A 19,453-nucleotide genomic window follows, 5' to 3' on the forward strand; every position below is an offset into this window, starting at 1 on the left:
ATTCTACAGGTTCCCCAGTCTGGGGAGACGAAACATAGGCAGAGGAGTGCAAGACAGCCTACAGGTTCATTCCCATACCAGTGTCTGAACCACCAAGTCCCCTTCATCTTCTTGTAACTACCTTTCCTAGGTTCCTCTTTTCTAGATGATGACAGCTCCTTGGCCGGAGCTCCCATGTCTAGCTGGCTCCCCATCCAGGTCGCCCTAGGCCTGGGCTGCTGGTGGAGTTGTCCTCAGACATGACTTCAGTCATCTCCCTCCCCGCTTAAGAACCGCCAGCACTCCTCATTAGCTGCCAAGTCAAGTCTGGACACCTCTGCCTGGCGTTCAGGCTTCCCCAGTCTGACCCTCCCTGAGTGCAAGACGGCTGTCTGCAGAGTTGTGAAAGGCCATCAGAGAGAAGACAGATTAGTCTAATTCCTGCTGCTTCAGCAGGCAGAAGGTGATCATAGGTAGAAACTACGGGGAGACCTGGGTGCCTCAATAGAAAGAATTATTCTCCTTTGTTTTTGGTGTGTGGATGTGGGCTGGGGGGACAGGCGGTGAGGCGGTGTGGGGGGGGGGGCTCTGATGACGGGTGGAATATTGTGCACAGCACCCGCGGGACTTCTCTATTTACCAGCCTCTCTGGGCAGGAAGTCACAAAATACTGCACGTCCGGTCTAAACACCAATCGTGTGACGTTTCTGATGGTCTAGACAGACTATTGTTCAACAGACCTCCTAAATCAATGAGTGGAGACAACAGGAGGAATATTTTAGATTCTCAAGAAAATACGTATTTTTTCTGATTGCATTGTGTTTGTGTGGTACACTGGGGTTCGAGGGATCGGCGGGAGCCCAGTGATGGAAAGCCCTGTTGGCCACCGTGAGGAATTTGGCAACTGAAGCAGGCCAGCGACGTGATCCTAGAATGGAAGCAGGAGACCATGAAGAATGAGCTTTCTAACAGCAGTGAACTTGGCAGCGATGTCATGGATGGCCTTGAGTGGCAATGAGCTCCCAGACACAGGAATGGGGAGTGGGGAACCCCCTCTCAGGGATGTTGCAGAGGGAAGTGGAGCTCCAGGAGGGATGGTGAGCAAGATGACTTCCGAGAACCCTCCCACCTCTGACATTCTCCCGGGCCTCCCGCCCTCCCCTCCAACCCCACATCTCCAGCCAGGATCTCTTCAGCGGCACCACCAAATGGACTCCCCTCCTCAGAACCCTCTCTGTAAGCCAGCCTGCTCCCTTTCCTTCATTCAGATTCTACCTACCCAAAGCAGTGCTCTTGACAATAAATTATTACAAGGGTGCAACGAGTGATTGACAGAATAAGCTATTGTATTGGAATGTTGGGTGGCTATTTATATTGAAATGTTGGAAGATTTAATAATGTGGAAAGATGGGCACCATATACTATCACGAGAAAGAAGCTGGTTACAGTGTGACCTGAATTTTGAGTGTTAACCAAAAAAACAAACAAACAAAAAACCAACATAGAAAAAATACTGGAAAATGAGTACATCAAATTTTGTCATATTCTCTGGGTAATGGGATTGGAGGTATTTTCTCTTTATCTATTTTTAGAAATTGTATAAAATTAGCATGATTTGACTTTTATTGGCTTTTACAAAATTATTTTTTAATTCTATTCATCAAAGCCACGTCTTTCCCAATAACTCTGACCTCACTTACCTTTTCTGTCTCTAAATCTTCTTGTTGGTTCTGTATAATCCACTACATGGCTGTATTCTGTCTTGTGTTATTACAAGACTGTTTCATTCATGTTAGTCTTGTCTCCACAATTAAGAAAGGTTTTCTCTGGCTAACCTGTGACTTCTTTTCTTGCTTTAGCATAGAGGTGGGCTTTGGCACTTTTCTTGCATGGTATGGCATTGTGCAGGAACTGATCTTGGTCCTGGATCCTCAAGGTGCCACATGACCTGACTGGCTTCCAGAGAGGCCCTGGACCTAAGAATGCCCCAAAGGCTCACAGCTGTAAGGGAGTGGAGGCGAAGCTTGGCTTCTGACACAGGCATTCAGGAACCAAGATCGTTCAACCCTCTCACACTACACTGTCTCTATCTGCTCTAGTGACTGGACAAAGAGACCTGCAGAAACTAAGGCCCTGTTCAAATTCCAAACCAATGGTCCTCCAATAGCTAGGGCACAGCTAGAGATTAGAAGGTGACTTTTGCATTCTTTTCTCATTGTTTGCTAATGACACTAGAGCTGAGAGAATCTTCAGTGACTGTCATTCTTTCAAAAAGTTACCCCATATTCTAGTCTTAGAAAATGGTCATATTGACACAGTGCCTACTGTGGTCTGCATACCATGCCGATAGCAGCTCTATCCGGCCAGCTGAAGAGACGAGGTCCGGAAAGGCACGCCTTTGTTCTCACGTTCCATGTGTGCTGGGAGGCAGTGACTCTCTTAGATTTTTACCAGAAAACCCTGTGAAACGGCCTCTGCAATGATTTCATCGTGCCCGTTTCGCTCCGTAGGCGATTCAAACTCCAGTGGCCACCAGCTAGCCGTTAATGTCTCTCTTTTCCATTACAGCAGAAGGGCAGCATCGCTTACTTAAATAAGACTTAGAACAGGAGACCCTGCTGTTTCCTTGACAGTTTTTCTTCAAGTGTATTCAGACACGATTCTCCACAGATACTTGTTGGGCTGTCAGGTGGAAGAAGGGTGAGATGTATTCTGTAACAGATTTCTATTGCTTCTACAACCCTAACATCCCGCCAGTCTGGCACCTGCTGTCTCCCTTGCCCCAGTCCTGGTGCAGACCATTGTGCAGCCTCCCATCAGGTCTGCCGGCCTGTCCAGTCTTGCTCCTCTAATCCTTTCTCAGAGAGCCTAAGTGATCTGTTTAAATTGTAAATCTGATCACCCCACACCTCTGCTTAAAACACTGTAACGCCTCTATATTGCCTTCAGGATAAACTCTCAACTCCTTAGCATTGCCTTTAAGACTCAGCCAGGTGCATGCCTTGCCCAGGTTGTCAGCCCTACCAAGTTCTTTGCACACTGAACCCTCAACACTTGTTATCTTCTCTTACCTCTCTTTTCTAGGTCTTTGCCTAGAACATTTCCCCTCCTCTCTTTACTTAGTTAGCTAATTTGCCTTCCAGAGGGCACCTCAGATATCACTTCCTCCAGAAGCCACCCTTAGTCACCCAAGGCCTAGGCTGGGTGATCTTACATGTTTCTTGTCATTTTATGTTGTGGGTACCTGTTTACATTTGCCTTCCTCTCCAGACAAGAAGCTCGTTGAGGGCTGGGATGGTTTTATTTATCACCATAACCCCAACATCAGTGTCTGACACAGGGACACTCAACAGTTACTTAATGAATGAATGAATGAATGAATGACAGATGACATAACAAGGATGGCAGATGGGTATTCTTGGAGGTAGATTTCCATTCTGTGTACTGAAGAACTTGCTATTAACTGGGGATATTCAAACAAAGATTTGAAGCAACCCATGAAGCACAGTGAAAGCGCCACCCCTCAAAGTCTTCAGACGGAGCCGGAGTGGCCGTCAGGGGAGAGCTTCTTCAGGAGACGGGTTGCAGTACGTGCCCTCCACTCATTTCCTGTCTGCAGGAAGGCACGATTAGGTCCACTTCCGGGAGCAAAAGATCTGGTCTGGGGTTTCAGTTCTGTACTTGGTGTGAGAACTTGCACAAAGGATGGCCTCTCTGAGCTTTTCTTACCTGTAAAATAGAGGTGATGCTCGGACTGCCTACTTCACATGTTTTGTGAGAACCAGATGAAGTCACATACAATACTCTGTAAAAGCCTTCTGAGACAGCAGGGAAAGCTACCTCTTCTGTGCCCAGCCACTGTCCCAGGGAAAAGTGGGAATCAAGAGTGCCTGGTTAGCCAGGATCTGTCAAAAGCCATTGTTCCTGCCCTCAGAGAGATTCCTAGAAGCCTATTACTAAAACAAAGGGAGTAAGGCTCCAGAGTCTTAAGTCACTGTGTAAATGAGCAGAAACGCAAACCATGGACAGACATACGTGATAAATCTTCCCTTTGGGCCCCTTGATTTACGCTTAAAGTCAAGAGCAGTTGATAGCATTTCACTTCCCCTTTGGCGAAACAAACCCAATGAAACCATTTAATTTAAAGGCTTTTTATTAGGAACCACGGGAATGAGCTGCTTATCCCTCTGTAACAGTCTAGAGCAGGTCGTCAGGCCCAGGAGGGAGAGAGGTTATCAGAGGTGCTGTGGTGTGCTTTGCTGCATCGCTTAGGGCCCGGAAGGAAAGGTGGCGGCAACAGAGGTCGGCAGGAACTGGTGTTAGCCAAAACACCAACAGCCTGGGGAGAACCCTCTCCCTTCCTTCCAACTCCACGCAAGGCTGGAGCAGGCCAGGAGACAGAGAACGTGGCTGCATTTTCTGCTGCTTCATTTCACTTGCTGGCCCTCCACTCTTGTTGCCGTTTGGTGATTAGGTATTTGAAGAACTCATACACAGACCACGCGATGGCTGTGGAGGGGATCTGGTAAATTACTCTGGCCTGCACCCCTCGGAAGTAGGCGGTCACCCCGCCTACTTGATACACCGTCCTGAAGGCACTTGCCATGCCTGTGATATGTCCTGTGATGTTTGAGTTCAAGGCCAGGGACTCCTGGGTGTTGAGCAGTGTTTTACAAACGTCCAGTGGGGTTGTGGCGGCAGCAGCGACGGCTCCTGCACAGGCTCCGGAGAGGACGTGGGAGCTGGGGCTGTACCGTCTTTGGGGGTTAAAGTGCTCCTGCAGGAATTCATAGGTCATGAAGTGAATGGCTTGGAAGGGAACATTCATGGTTAGCTGCGTGGTGTAGCTACGATAGAAGGCGCTGGCCCCTTCATTTTGCCACACTGCCCGCACACAGTCTGTCACCCGGTGGTATGGTGAATTGTACATCTGCATCCTCTGCTTGACCACTGAGGGTGCCACCAACAAGAAGGAAGGAAACGATGCCAGCCGTCAACGGGTGAGCGAGGGTATCCAGATTCAGAGTCCCAAGTCGGCGGGTCAGCCATCGGAGCAGAGGGAGGGAAAAAAATATGAGTGAGCTGTCAATAATACATTAATATGTTATTATCTAATACATTCAGGTTTCCCTTTTTTGAGAGGGGATAGGAGAAGACTGGTAAAGAGCCAAAATATAACAGACCCCCTTCCATTAGGTTTTCTTTAAAACCAACTAGTGAGGGTGCCTGGGTGGCTCAGTTGGTTGGGCATCTGCCTTTACTTCAGGTCAGGATCCCAGGGTTGGGATCGAGGCCTGGGCTTGCTGCTCAGCAGGGAGTCTGCTTCTCCTTCTGCCTCTGCCCCTTCCCACGTTCACCCTCTCTAGCGCTCTCAAATTAAACAAAATATTAAAAAAAAACAATAAACATACAGAATATATGTATGATTTAGAGACTCCAGAGGGTTTCCTTTAAGTAAGTACGTACTACTATTATCTTACTCTTTCATAAAACCCAAGACAATGACTCAGTGACAGTGAACATCATAATGAACAGATAGCCCTAATCTGCATCCTCAGGTATGCAGAGCACCCAACTCTTACGGAACAAGGATGGTTAATCCTTCTACAGGCGAAGGGCTACCAAAAAGAAAACAAAATTCTTAACCAAGAAGAACTGTGGCTTTAGTTTCCGAACATCTGCTCCCTCAAGTGGTTAACGTGATGTGAGCTCTGGATCTCTAGCTTAGGTTTGGCCCTTGTCACACCACCGCCTTGCACATACCAAGTAAAGAACTAGAACTTAAAGAACATAGCAACCACACTACCCCTTCATATTTGAGTATCTCACCCTCCACCTGGAAAGCCGAGATCCAAGTAGCCATGCATGAACTGAGCTCTATAATGTACCCTTTCATTCCTATATCATCTGTCTTCATTTCAACAAGAAAGGCTGGATTTTTAAATGTTAAAATCATCCATCTTCACCTCTTTGAAGAAAAGTGAAATAATCTGTTAAATTTTCAGATGAGATCAAATCCCTTACAGAGGAGACTTCCAGGAAGGCCCGGGAATAGGCCTTCTTTTTTGAGAAAAGCCCCAAAGACGGAAGAAATCTCAAGGAGTTTCCTTCCTAAGGGGCGCCTCCTCAGTACCCACAACATGGAGGGGAGCGCCCTCTACTGGTAAGACGCCGTAGCACAGCAGGATTTCCCACCCAAACCAACCACGTGCTCCCTGGCTTTCTTCTGCAAACCAGAAATAAAGGAAAAGCCCAAGATGTGGATGCAGCTGCCCACAGAGGGAATGGAGGCAGAATCATTACCTTCTGCTGGATTCATGGCTGCATCATGCAGTAATGTTGCTACACACCCGGCTGCACCTGCAAAGGAGAAAACAACTGCCACATATAAGGCCAGGAGAGGTCAGGTCATTCACTGAGGCCTGGCGGAGGGTGGGGGGACAGCTAAGCCAGAGTAGGGACAGGGAACGTAGGAGCCAGTTCAAAAGATGCGACCCCACTACTCCTAAACCCCCGTTCAGAGATATGAAGACACTTGTTCCCACCAGCTTAGTTAGGGTCACCAATCTTCATTCCATAGGTATAATAGGAAGGCCCAGAAGAGCCTAGGAAAACAGCCCAAATTTTACAGCCAGTTTTGAGAATAAATGCAGTTTATGCCCCAGATAGGAACCAGATCCACTGCGGCCAAGGGATGCCAGCGTCAGCTGCCTCCAGTCGAGGGAGAACACGAGGGGCGGCGGGGTGGTCAGATTTGCACCACAGCCTCTCGTCTCCCAGCCTGCCACCCCTGTGCTGCCCAGACCATCTCCACAGATTCTAGTATCTGTACGACTAGACCTTTCCTTCGGGTCCTGAACTGCCATATCCCTCACCACTCCCATTCGCTCTCGATTTGGTGCTCAGTCCTCAAGCACCCGGCTGCTGTCCCTTCCGTTCCTTCCACATAGCCTCCAACCCTCTGGTTTCTCTGTGCAGAAGTCCCTTGGCTCCAGCCCAATTCACATGTTGAGGCCTGGTCATGTCCTCAGCAACTCAAACTGCCTCTGGTCAGTTAGGGTCCTGAAAAGGTGAGGCAAAGAGCTGGGGCTCCATTAATGTCTTCTTTGGGTGGCTGGGTCACCTCTGACCCTGCCCCGAAGAGCAGGACATCACCTGACTATCAGGAAATACACAATGAGGGGGTAGTTCCGTGCGTCTCCATGTGTTACCGGGGTGTTAGAAGTTGGTGCAGGGAGAAGAGTTGAGCTGGTAAGTAAGGGAAGATACTGTCAACACTTTGTTGAGGACGCCCCCAAGGAGGGGTGGGGTTGCCCCTTGTCCGAGAACTTCAGGTTTGGAAGTCCCTCCCCTATAATCTGGCCTACACCAGCCCACAGCTTCAGCTCCAAACCATGCTGAGACGGGAAAGCACGGACAGCAGCAAAGCCCAGAGAGTTGAGAAAGTGGGGGAACCAGCACAGGAATGCTCAATACCGTTGGCAATATGGCTATTGCCCCCAGGGTGGATTACATCACTCAATGTCTTTTTTAACTTTTCGTAGCAGGCAAAATACAGGGCATGGGCAGGCCCCGCGCCTGTTGCTGTGACGTTCAGCCCCCGCATAGGCCTCCACAGCCCCTCCGTTCTTATAATCCTCCAGAGCGCCTCCAACACATTGCGGTAGCGGGCGGCTGGGTCTGGCTGTAGGCTCTGCATCCGGGTCTGAAATTACAGAAAGCGCAGGGTCAGCGATGCCAACTCCTCAGCTTCCCGACTTCCGACACTGAGGCTGTGGGCACTTCTATGTGGAATCATGCCAAGGGGCAGGAGTGCCGCCTGGCTTCCAGGTTTACTTCCTTCCAGATCTGCATCCAATCTTTCCAAGACCTGGACCTTTCTTTTGCTAGTCATCTATGAGGGGAACACCGCTGTTGTCTCTGAGGACATCACTGCTTGGGAAGTGGCCTTGGACTCTGAAATGATTCAGAGCCTCAGCAACAAATACCAAGCCCAAGTTTCAGAAGTTGCTTTTGTGCCTTAATAATCTCGGGCCGAGTTCTTTCCAAATGTATTTTGAAGTCAACTATTTTCTCTCTACAACATAGTTTATGCATTATTTCTGAAGATTGATCCTGGGCCTGCTTCCTCACCACATACTACACTAAGGAGGATAACTCATCCTTTGTTGGATCCTTGCTAATTATCTGAGTTTCTCAGATTACTTGGCATTGACAACTGGGCCTGTAGGTTAAACTCTTGGCAAAGGCAGTATCTGTAATGGATACTGCTCTAATTTTAACCTGAAACTATGAAAGGTGGAAACCAACTTAGTCTCTAAAATTTAAGGGATTACCAGATCTCTAATCTAAACTGAATGAATCCCGAAATTGGTATCAAATAATATCAGCCTTCATGAAACATAATCCATGGAATTTCCAGAGGATTCAATGACTGAGACAAAAATACATGGTAGATACTTTGTGTAATGCTGGACAAATTTGGATTGAAATATAGGAAATGTATCTTTTCAAAACATCCCCCAAATCACAGACCCTCAGGGGAAGGGTGTGTCTCCTAATGAAAATCTCTTGTCTGTTGATCCACTTCAAGATTAAGGTAGCATGGGGGCGCCTGGGTGGCTCAGTGGGTTAAGCCGCTGCCTTTGGCTCAGGTCATGATCTCAGGGTCCTGGGATAGAGTCCCGCATCAGGTTCTCTGCTCAGCAGGGAGCCTGCTTCCTCCTCTCTCTCTGCCTGCTTCTCTGCCTACTTGTGATCTCTGTCTGTCAAATAAATAAATCTTTTAAAAAAAAAAAAAAAGATTAAGGTAGCATGGAGATTAACAATATAAAATCAATGTCCAGGGCCTAAACAGAGTAAGCCCTCAAGATCTGTTTGTTGAATGAATGAATGAACAGATGAATGAAAGAACAAATGAATCTTAGCTGTCTGCACCAGTTCACAAAGTAAGAAGTGGGCTATTAGTGAGTCAGTAGGGGCAACTAATGCCCAAATGCAGTTTAAATTCCTACTTCATTCCAGTTACTGATTCAATTTGAACCTTCCTTTTGGCCATCTGGAATCCAAGAGCACTGCCTCTTCTCAAGAGCACAGGGGAAAACAATTAACCAGATTAACAGGTCCTAGTTAGCTGCAAGCAATCCACATTCCTCTAAAGTTATTTTCTCCAGCTTGCTACGGACAAAGAACTGGAAGCTTAAAAGGTTAATACTGTAAGTTCTATCATAAATACAGTATCATTTATTACAACTTGACTCATTCTACTTCTCAAAAAAAAAAATAACACCATAAATTTCCAATAAAGGATATGCTAACGACCAATCTTTCACATCATCTAATGGTACAGAAACCATTAGAGGAGTTATTTGTGACTACAGGTCTTTGCTGGCTACAGCTGCTGATAAAGATAAACTGGGCCTGGTAGCTTAACAATTGTGTTTCCATAGGTTTGTTTGAAACTGATCTTGTACAGGGAGAATGTTCAGAAATTGCATTGCTCTGCTGAAGTCAGTGGCATTACCAGCCTTGAAAGGTCTGGCCTCAGAGACTTAGAACCTTTCACCCTCAAGAGAAACCTGGACTGAAAGTTACTTTGAATATTTTATACATACCTTTTACATCTAACACAATTCTACTTACACCCTTATGGAAAGGACCCAGGCATAAGCTAGGCCAAATATAAAAATCAATATGGGAGGGCGCCTGGGTGGCTCAGTGGGTTAAAGCCTCTGCCTTTGGCCTAGGTCATGATCCCAGAGTCCTGGGATCGAGCCCCACATCAGGCTCTCTGCTCGGCAGGGAGACTGCTTCCTCCTCTCTCTCTGCCTACTTGTGATCTCTGTCTGTCAAATCAATCAATCAATCAATCAATCAAATCTTTAAAAAAAATCAATATGGCTCCCCAAAGGAGTGAACCAATAAATCTTTCTTTGGGAGAAAAATGAAATCTCTACAAGTTTACGAATAGCCTTTAATTATTTAGAAAAACACTGGCTTTGAAGAAAATCCAAATGAACTAATAGGGAGATAAGTGGTTTGGTAAAAGACAAGCCACATTTGAGTCAATTGAGTATAAGCCTGAGTATGAGCCCCTGCTTTGCTAGATGTGTGGATGTGTGGTCTTGGATAGATCACTTAACCAGAGTTTCAATGTTGTCATCTAAAACATGAGACTAAGAATGGGTCACGGGGCTGTTGTGCAGATTCCAAGAGGACATGTAAAAGCCACTGGTAATTTATGAAGCACTAGAAATATAAGGCTTTTTATTTTTTTAATTCAAACACGATTCTTGGGCATATTTGTTCATACCATATAATTTATAGATGATGGCACTGTTGTCTCTTGTATACATTTCACAAATGTGCATGGGCAACTAACTGGTGCTTAGCCACTAGTAAATTAGGTTTAATTTTGTATCTTTTAGTTTTTACTTTAAAGTTTCTCTGTGGCTATAATGATTTTTATGTCCAGCTATTAATCTGGAGGTCATGTTTAGGGATGAGCACTATTATGAAACTCTGTGCCTTGCTTGGATCTGGAGATCTACTTCTGGGAAGGCTGTATGGAAGGCCTGAGAGTCAGACTGGGTTCAAATCATGACGGTGCCACTTAACTTGCTTCCTTTTCTTCATCTGTAAAATAATGAAAATGGTGTATACTTTGTGAAATTGCTTCAAGGATTAAACGAATAATTTTATGTAAGGCACATCATTAGTGCTTGGCAAATAAGAACAATTGCCCTTTATTGAATAAGTAGTATTATTATTAGATACAAGAAAGTCGAATAAGCCAATGTTTCTACTTCCTAACCTTTCACTGGTGCACATGTATAGATAACCGTTTGCATCTGGAGTTTGGAAAAGATTTCCCTTGCTCTTTCTCTCTTTAACTTATTATGTAAGTAGATTATTTGTGTCCCCATTGCAGAGCCAAAAAGTAGCACCTTGCAGGCAGGTGGGTGCTTAGCCAAATGATTTTGAGATGATTCTGACTACTTTGGTTGCAGAGCCTCTCCCTATAGATAAAGTCTGGTGTTTGCCTCTGAGGCTCAGAAAAAGAAAACTGGAATATATTTGGACTCCCAAATCTCCCTATTATGACTATGTAAATAGTTGGCTGAGTAACTGTGGCCTAGCGGGTTATGGTACGTTCCTCCCAAGGATATTTTAAATCAACTTGACCCTGATAAGTAGCTGGGGTGCACAGGCTTGCATGCCAAGAGGCAATGCCAACTTTCATTTGCAAACCCTGTGGCTGCTGTTTAGGCTCCAACACAGTTACCTGCCTCTAGTCTTACGGACCGTTGGGCTGCTCTTCTTCTCCACCACCATTTATGGTGAAAGAGGAACTGGGAAGCCCTGGGACAAGTGAACTGGGAAGTCCTTTCTGAAGGAAGAGATGTGAATTTTACTTTCATGTCTGCACAACAATGTCTTAACATCCTACTTACATTAAATCCTACCAGTCTCACCTAGTTGTTCCCTCTAGTCTTTTAAATCTCAGTATTAATGGCAAATGCAAATGATTCTTCTAAAATATGCTTTTGTATCTTTGAAGACTCTTGAGCATTTTTTTTTTTTTTTTTGCCTCTGAACCAAATAATTATTTAATACAGGGCTTTGAGGCATGACTGTAATGTCATATGACTAATTTTTTTTTAAAAAACAAACACTTAAAAGTTTGTGTAAATGAATAAGAACTGTTCTTCGAAACAGTTACCTTGGAAGGCTAGAAGTAACTTATTCTAGCAATGCTGTGATTATGCAAAATATTTCTGGAACTCCTCTTTCAGAAGAGTTCCCTCAGTGGGTTTATCAGCCTCAAGAATATATCAGTCTCCTTGCTTTCTGGTCCCACCTTCTCTTTGTTTTCAATCAGTATTACCCATTTTGATCTTCTGCCTTATCTACCATTTTTTATTCCGAATGGTCTGTTACTTAAAAAAAAAAAAAACAAAAAAACCCAAAACCCATTTTGTCACATGGCAAAGATTTGCCCTCTTTCATATTCACCCAAATATTCTGCAAGCATTCCTAACAGAGGAATCTATAAAATATAGCAACATTACGCAAAGATATTGAATAAGGAGAGCCTCCCAAGGCAATGGGACAACACTTAGGTTGATAAGTTACAGTAATATTTCTCAGTCACATTATTACGTTGTATTTTTCAAGTCATTAAATAATTTTCACTGCTTTCTTTGATCTAGTTTTCATATGATACCCATCCTGAAACATAGCTCCCTAAACCCTGCTCTCTACTCACAGTCTAAGTATAGTGAAGTTACTTTGCTTTGCAGTTAGGTCATTTTAATTTTTGGATATATAGCATTAACAACTCACAGTCATTCAACCTAGACTTTACTACACAAATGTCAGAATCTTTACTGGTACTTATCCACTTTATATTTTAATACTGTTAGAGCATTAACCATCCTCTTACTTCTCTCGCATGGATTTTACTATTTATTCCTATTCCTCTCAACTGAAAAGGGTATTTAAAACTCTAGTATCCATTTTAACCAAGTGCAATCTACCAGTTTCAATAGATATGGCCCTTGGTAGAAGTTGCCTTGCAACTTGCTAGAAAACTATCAACTCAGAGTCATTCACAAAGCTTAATGAGCACTTTCCCTATTTCTTCATCCACACTACCAAAGAAAACAAGTGAGAGTACCAGAACCAGGAAGAAGCAGAAAAGATAGACTTTGTATTTCCCAACTCAGTACTCTCTCCTTTTGCATATGTAACATCTTCCTAATTTGAGGGGAAAAAAAAAACAAAACACACTTCAAAGAGCTGTGAGGATACTGTTTGACTATAACCCCAACATTTTTAAAGGAGGCATCAGTCTGCCAATACATTTACTTCAACAGTCCCCTTGAATTTACTTTTCATTCAATCTAGTTCTTACTTTGAGAGATTGGTACCTTTACTAATGCACAAGAGTAAGAACTGTAAAGAAAAATCAGCTCCTCTCTTCACCTAGCTTTCTTCCGAAGCACTTGACTTCTTTACCCACTTATCAATCTGCTTGGTTGTGGCTGCAGTTAGTTTTTACTTTCACAGCAATCATGTCGTCATGTTGATCCCAATTCATTTTCAATATCATCATGCTTCCCTTCTAGGCAACTTTTCCCTTTTGTCAACTTCAGCTGGCTAAAGAAATACACTGCCAGGTCCATCTCTTGTTTGAGGGCTGCACATACAAAATCCTAATCCCAGCTTAGTTTTCATGTTCAGGAAATAGGTGGGGTATCATGCCTGATGCAGGGAAACCGAAACCTCTTCCTGAACGTGGTCTTTCCCAAATTACTTCCAGTCTAGAACTATGAATTCTCACTGCACAAATGATTTCCAGTCACTCGTGGGTTAAGATTTAATAAGTAAATGCTCTATCTAGCTGAGAGACTTCAGATTTCGGTTCCTGCCCCCTCACTTTTAAGGGAAGACACAGCAAGAAGCTTATAAAAGCACCTGCCACAGAACATCTCAAGCCTTTAAGATTCTATTCAGGGTCTGATTCACCCCAGTTGGCTTCATCTTCATCAAGTTAGTAGCACTTACCTGTTCCATCCCCTCCCACCCTATTCCTGTTTAGTCCCAGCTAGGTTCCGGGGCCTTGGCTGACAGATTTTCTTTCCACAGTGCCGATTCAGATCTCACTGACGGTTAGAAATGGGTCCTGGTTCCTGGCTGGGTTCAATCCCCAGCCGGGACCTTGCTTGCACGGAGTATCGGTCGAATCGTGCGGCGATGGCAGGGGCCAGGAAGAAACCCATGTCGGCTCCGGCTCTCGGCCGGGATCCTGGCTCTGGACAGGACCCAGGGGTCGGGTCTGCCTCAGGTCGGATTCGGAGCCGGTCCACGTCTCACCTTGACGCAGTCGATGGGATACATCACGCAGTGCTCCAGGATCCCTGCCACGGCGCCCGCCACCATGTGCGTGGTGACAGTGGCTCCAGCCGGCAGCGCCTCGTAGTCCGGGCCGGTGTCCGGATCCTGCCGTACCGGGGGCCTGCAGGCCCCGGCCTCCCCGCCGCCGGCCCCCCGGCCCACGCCCCGCTGTAGCCACCCGTCCAGCAGCGCCGACTCCCCGGGGCTCCGCCCCGGCCCAGCCGCCGGCCCCCCCGCCACACCGCCAGCACCCCGCCCCTCCAACTCCATCCACCCGGGCCAGCTGCGGCGCCCACCCTCGCCGCCGCTGCCGCTGCCGCCACCGTCCCCCAGCCCCGTCGTGTCCGCCTCAGGCGCGGCCCAGAGAGCCCGGGGCCTCCGGCTCCCGCTCGGCCCATGAACACGCCCCCCAGTCAGGCATTGGTGCGGCCGCCAAGGCAGCCCCGCCCCCTTGCATACGTCAGAAAAAGATGTCTGTGGTATTAGAGAAGTTGCCCGTCATTCCTCCGCCCTGCGGCGTTGCTACGGTTTAGATCCCACCCCTTCCCCTTTGATCTTGGGAAGCTTCTTGTTTATTGGCCATTGATTGGCCAACATGCAAGAACAGCCCGCCCACCGACTTTTCTGGAGGGCGGAGGGAAACTTAAGGCTGAACTTTGATAGGCTCAACCACTCTTGATACTTTGACTGCGGCCATTGGCCATCACCACGTCGGGATCCGATTGGCTACGGGAAGAGAGCGAAGAGCCCAGCGGGTAGAGGGACCGGATCTGGGCCCCGGACTGGTGGCTGGGGACTGCGGGCGCTGCATGCTGGATCGTCTCGGGAGGGGGTGGGGGTGGTGCCAGGCCTTCAAGGTCAAACCGTTGCAGTCAGCCGTTAGAACTGCTTTCGAGCGCGGGCCCCAAATCCCGGGACACGCAGGTCGCGGGCGGGCGGCGCTGGCCCCCGAGCTCTGTTCCCGCGGGATCTCGGGCCGGCGTGAGGTGGAGCCAGCTTGGGCCGGGTATTCCCTGGCGCTGCCTGCGGGCCAGTGCGGGAAGCTGTTGCGACAGACGGGTGGAGGCCCCTTAGACTCCGGTTGGATCTGGTGTGCTGTCCCCCGCCCCATGCCGCGCGCGAGCCGGCTCCTGAGGGCTCGGTGCTCCTCAAGCGCCGGCATGCCGCCCTGGGCTTGCACGCGAAGTCACCCGGTATATCCCGCGGGTGCTGAATGAATGAGTTCTCCGGGGCCCGCTGTCTCTGGGTCCTGCGCCAGGCCGAGAGCTGGAGGCAGGAAGGAGATGTCGAAATGGGGCGGGATGGTTCAGAGATGACAGGTGGAGAGGCCGGTCTGGAGGCAGCTGCCAAACAGCACAGAAAAGTACGGCGACTGTGGAGAAGCTCGGACGGAACAGCTTTTCCCGGCACTTACGCGCTGATGACCACCACTGCCTGGGGTGATTGCCTTTCGTGATAAGATCGCTGTTCTTCCCAGGCGGGGCGGCCCGAGTCTGAGAGCCGCCCTCACTGGTTTGTGCCGGCGATTCCCAGCCGGGAGCACCACCTCCTGGGCGGTGACGTTGCGCGGGAGCTGCACGAGGGCTGCTGGCTCGGTTGAGGAACGCAGAGCTCTCCGCTCCTCCGTCGTCATTGCTTCGGTATCCCTTCTCGGGAGTGTGTTTGCACAAGCCTCCCCCGTTTCCAGCTCGGTTCTTACTACCTATTTTTCCGAGATGACGATGCAGTTGTGAACTTTATCATCTCGTTATAGCTTTTAAGGAAGAGGCTTTCTTTTTTTCTTTAAAGCTTAGTCCTTCTCTAAGGACTGGTTTGGTTTGGTTTGGTTTTGACTGTTTTATTCATCTATTCTCTTCCTCCTCAGCAGTGGTTAATAATCTTTGGGCCTGGACCTTTGCGAAAGTAACGAAACTACAGATCCTCTTCCCTCCACTTCCCACCCGCCGTGCACACACCACCTAGGGGGCCATAAACTTGAGGTAAAAAACCCTTCTCTACATCTTCTCTCTTCTCTAGCTCGCTTCCCTTGAGAAATGAATAGATCTCCCCAAAAGATAAACCACTCAATCCTGCTAGAGAACTAATTCCCTCTACTGCCAAACTACTGCAGTAATGAGCTATACCTGCTGTATCCTCTCTCGCCTTAATCCCCACATTTAAATTTTTTTAAAAAAATTTTATTTATTTACTTGAGAGAGAGCGTGAGCAAGTGAGAGAACACGAACAGGGGCAGAGGGAGAAGCACACTCCCGATTGAGCAGGGATCCCCTTGGGGGGGCTCCATCCCAGGACCTGACATCACGACCTGGGCAGAAGGCAGAAACTTAACAGACTGAGCCACTCAGGTGCCTAACCCCAACATTTTCACTCATTTATCCAGTGACCACAGATGATCTTTCCAAATGTAATGGTATTTTTCTTATTCCCTCCTGCCCCCACTGACTCATCCCTCACTGAAATATTTTCCTCCCTAGGAACCACTCTATTCTACATTTTAGACTTCTCAATTTCCTACATTTCTCTAAACACCGAGGGAAAGCATTGCTAACGTTTTAATGCTTTTTGTCATCTTTAATACCTTAGAGAACCTTACCATTCCAAATCTGTTTCCCCCATTGGGCCTGTATTTCCCTCCTCGCATACTACTACTTCTCTACTACTACTACTGCTGCTGCTGTATTTCCCTCCTCATACTACTACTACTACCACTATACTACTACTATTACACTACTACACTACTACTACTACTGCTGCTACTGCTACTGTATTTCCCTCATATGCTACTTCTACTACTACTACTACTACTAAACTACTATTACTGCTGCTGCTGCTGCTGCTGCTGCTTCTTTTTAACTTAAACTTCAGTGGACATACAGTGCAACATTGGTTTCTGGAGTCGAATTCAGTGATGGATCACTTACAACACCCAGTGCTCATTGCCCACCTAGCCCACACCCACCCACGTCCCTCCATCAGCCATCAATTTCTCTATTAAGAGTGTCTTATAGCTTGTTTCCCTCCGTTTTTTCTTTTCACCTTCCCGTATGTTCATCTGTTTTCTTTCTTAAAATTCCACACATGCGTGAGATCATACGGCATTTGTCTTTCTCTGACTTATTTCACTTAGCATAATACAGTCTGGCTCCATCCATGTCATTGCAAATGGCATGGCGAGTAATACTCCATTGCATATACAATGTTGATTCCAACAGCCACACATGAAAATAAGACTGACTTCTTTACAGTCACTTAAAGCAAAATTGGTTCCTACATTATGAAGAGTAGACCCTAAAAGCTGTAGGAATTTAGAGATGGGCAGTCAGTGAGGACAGAAGGGAGAAGACATAATGCGTTTGAGCAGTTCACGGCAGGAGAATGTGCACAGGAAGGAGCTCCAAGGTGGGTGTGGGGACAGGTTCAAGGGAATCAATTTGTTATTCCTTGTCTTTGGCATCTTTGCTAAAATTAATCTGAGAAAGCATTTCAGGCATCTCTTCTTTCCTTCCTCTTGTTTCTTTGTCTGTCTTCCCACCTTGTGAAAGAAGTGTGCCTTTGCCTATCCAGCTTGTTACAGTTCGTCGCCCTGGGACATAAATTTCCTGGGAGCTGAGCGGTCCTGGTGCTAGCAAGGCTCCTTTCAACCAAGACACCACTAACTGTAGATTTCAGGTCTTTCTCCCTCCAACTACCTATATTTTGAATAGGGCAAAAAATGGCTTTAGAAATGGATATTTTCGTCCTTATGGGATATCTGGTGTACATATATATCGTACAGTGGAGTAATGGGTTTTTAATTTAACCACATCACCTATTCCAACCTTATTATCAAAGAATACATTGTTTCTGAGGGAGTTTCCCCTTCGAATAAAGCAAAAGAGCATAATTAAATGTTACATGTTGTAGCACCTTATTTTATTCAGCTGACACACTCCTGGTAAGATCAGTGTCTTATCTATTTCTCTTGGGACAAGGATATTCAAGACTTATAAAAATGTATGCTGGGAAGTACTAACATGCTACAAAGTGCAAGGCTCCTTCTCTAGTCAGAAACAAGAAAGCTGCTCACATCTCAACTTAGGTCTCAATTTTCTATCTTGCATAATTTCTAGAAGTATAGGGAAAGTACTGTTTAATTTTCACAGATCAGCTTCATGCCTTCAAATAGAAGGAAATATGTCAAAAGTAAATTCATATTTTTTTTTATCTTGAACATTTTATTCAGGCTTGTACTAAAAACATATTCATATTCTTTTGTCAATAGACTATTGACTAAACCATTTCATACCCTCTCGGATGGCTATAATAAAAAATACAAACAATATGTGTGGATGAGTATATGGAGAAATTAGAATCCTCAGATGTTGCTGCTGGCACTGTAAAATGGTTCAGCCACTGTGGGAAATAGTTTAGCCATTCCTCAAAAAGTTAAACATGGAGGGGGCGCCTGGGTGGCTCAGTGGGTTAAGCCTCTGCCTTCGGCTTGGGTCATGATCTCGGGGTCCTGGGATCCAGCCCCGCATCAGGCTCTCTGCTCGGCAGGGAGCCTGCTTCCCCCCTTTCTCTGCCTGCCGCTCTGCCTACTTGTGATCTCTCTCTCTCTCTCTGTCAAATAAAAAATAAAAAATCTAAAAAAAAAGTTAAACATGGAGTTACCACGTGATCCAGCAATTCCACTCCTCGGTATATTGAAAAGAAGTACTTCAATAAACACATGTATATGCTTGTTTATAGCATCACTTTTCACAGAGGCAAAAGATGGAAACAGTCAAAGTGTCCATCAAGAGAAGAACTGATAAACAAATTGTGTACGTACACAAGATGAATACAATTCAGCTGCAGAAAGGAATGGAGGAGGGATATATACTGCTATGGGAATGAACCTTGAAGATATGTTAAGTGAAAGAAGACACAAGAGATATCCCAAATACGTTGCTCTATAGAGACAGAATGTAATAGACGGGTGGTTACCAAGGCTGGCAGTGGGGGTCGGGGGGTCATGAGATAGGAGAAGGTGCTTAATGGGTACAGAGCACAACACCTTTTGGGGGTGATGAAATGATTTGGAACGAATAAAGGTGTTGGTTGCACACCACCGTAAATATACTAAATGCCACTGAATTGTTCACTTTAAGGTGGTTTAATTTCATGTTACATAACTTTCACCTCCATTGTAAAAAGGGAAGATTCGCTAGCACCCCACAGATGAGCTGAATAAACTAGGACTTCATTATCTTCTCAAATGCTTGTGCCTCTGTAACTCCAAACAGCAGCTCTACACCAGTCATTATATAATTCCTAGGTTGCCTCACACCAACTTGAAGAAAATCTACCTTGGACAAAAGTGAAAGATCTGGGCAGCATTGTTAATGGATACAAAGTTTCTTTTTGATTGATGAAAATGCTTTCAATTTATACTGTGATGGTTGCACAACCCTGTGATTATACTAAAACCCACTGAACTGGGTGAATTTTATGGTATATAAATTACATCTCAATAAAGCTGTTCTTAACACACCACAATGTCTAATCGAGATACATTGAAGAGTACCTTCTTCTGGAACTCCAGTTTCATCAT

General features: G+C 46.1%; 1 protein-coding gene across 2 annotated transcripts; it reads right to left on the reverse strand.

Annotated features, from left to right (window-relative positions):
* Positions 1-4,114: 4,114 nt before the first annotated feature.
* SLC25A28 (solute carrier family 25 member 28) lies at positions 4,115-14,286 on the reverse strand. Of its 2 annotated transcripts, none has more exons than XM_032311790.1 (4): positions 13,858-14,286; positions 7,456-7,684; positions 6,283-6,339; positions 4,115-4,929 (listed from the first exon to the last, which is right to left on the reverse strand). In XM_032311790.1, the coding sequence occupies exons 1-4, from the start codon at positions 14,146-14,148 to the stop codon at positions 4,412-4,414; spliced, it is 1,095 nt and encodes a 364-aa protein (XP_032167681.1). In that variant the 5' UTR covers positions 14,149-14,286; the 3' UTR covers positions 4,115-4,411. The 2 variants fall into 2 exon arrangements, with proteins under 2 accessions (XP_032167681.1, XP_032167680.1); XM_032311789.1 differs by lacking the exon at positions 13,858-14,286 and adding an exon at positions 13,549-13,837.
* Positions 14,287-19,453: the final 5,167 nt, after the last annotated feature.

The sequence above is a fragment of the Mustela erminea genome, chromosome 14 (genome assembly GCF_009829155.1).
Source record: "Mustela erminea isolate mMusErm1 chromosome 14, mMusErm1.Pri, whole genome shotgun sequence".
NCBI lineage: Eukaryota > Metazoa > Chordata > Mammalia > Carnivora > Mustelidae > Mustela > Mustela erminea.

What these genes read in the sequence shown, in the direction of transcription:
- SLC25A28 (XM_032311790.1), bottom strand. Translation starts at nt 14,148, where the DNA reads ATGGAGTTGGAGGGGCGGGGTGCTGGCGGTGTGGCGGGGGGGCCGGCG. An exon ending in CAATAGCCATATTGCCAACG is followed by an intron (nt 6,340 to 7,455) that starts GTATTGAGCATT and finishes TCTCCTTTGCAG; the next exon opens with GTGCAGCCGGGTGTGTAGCA. An exon ending in AGCCATGAATCCAGCAGAAG is followed by an intron (nt 4,930 to 6,282) that starts GTAATGATTCTG and finishes TGGCACCCTCAG; the next exon opens with TGGTCAAGCAGAGGATGCAG.